The sequence below is a fragment of the Trypanosoma equiperdum genome (assembly GCF_001457755.1).
Source record: "Trypanosoma equiperdum strain OVI genome assembly, contig: ctg_807, whole genome shotgun sequence".
In the NCBI taxonomy this organism is placed as follows: domain Eukaryota; phylum Euglenozoa; class Kinetoplastea; order Trypanosomatida; family Trypanosomatidae; genus Trypanosoma; species Trypanosoma equiperdum.
Genome location: NW_027124762.1, coordinates 4,195 through 5,078, shown reverse-complemented (window position 1 = coordinate 5,078; position 884 = coordinate 4,195). Strand labels below are relative to the sequence as shown.

General features: G+C 40.0%; 1 protein-coding gene across 1 annotated transcript; it reads left to right on the top strand.

The window, feature by feature from the left end:
• Positions 1–65: 65 nt before the first annotated feature.
• Positions 66–419, top strand: TEOVI_000374400 (uncharacterized protein; the record flags this gene model as incomplete). Its single annotated transcript, XM_067226606.1, has 1 exon — positions 66–419. The coding sequence occupies one exon, from the start codon at positions 66–68 to the stop codon at positions 417–419; it is 354 nt and encodes a 117-aa protein (XP_067082707.1).
• Positions 420–884: the final 465 nt, after the last annotated feature.

The following is an 884-nucleotide window of genomic DNA, read 5'->3' as shown; positions in this document are numbered from 1 at the left end:
TCGACTCGGCCGACAACGCCGACAACGACAACCGCGCGCCGCAGCAAGAAATACCGAAACAAACAATGCCGACAGACGGCACTGTAAAGTACGCTATATGCAAAGCCAGGCAAGCAGTTGCAGTGCAACCAGAGGACCTTGAACAGCTCACAATATTGTACCTAAAGTCAAAACCAGACTTACTAACCGCGCCACGGAAGCTCAACGGTGGGTCCAAGCTGGAAAACGACGCATTAGAAGCAGCTATAAAAACTTACTTTGGATCGAGTGGAGAGCGATTCAAACCCACATTTATCACTGAGGTAAATAACAAACATTCCAAACACCGAAAAGGAGAACAACTAACTGATGGACCACTTAACGAACAAACATCTGTAGCGGCGTACACAAGCGCCCTCGCACACTTACGTCAGGAATGAAACAACCTCATGAAAACAGCTCTGAAGGCTAGTGCAGCTAAGAATGTAATCCCAGAATGCGCCAATAAAAAAAGAGTAACTGCGACAAAGAAGCCAGCTTCGAATGGAAAGGCAGTGAAGAAAAAGGAAAGTGCGAAGCTAAAGGAGGAGAAAACGCAGTATAAGTGGAAAATGATGGCAAACCTACAAACACAGCAGGAAGCAATTCTTTTGTAGTTTGTAAAGCGCCTCTTTTGCTTCCGTTTTTGCTTCTATAATAAAGTATCTAAAATGTATTTGCTCAATTTATTAAATTAATGAAAATTTATATATATATACATATTTCGAAGAAAATGTTCAAATTTTTAAAAATTTTACATATATGAAATCTTGGTACGAAACTGGCCTATAGGTTTAAAGTATTAGGGTGATAGGTTGTGAAATATAGTTGCTATATAATTCTCTTTGTTGTATGTAAATCAGCAA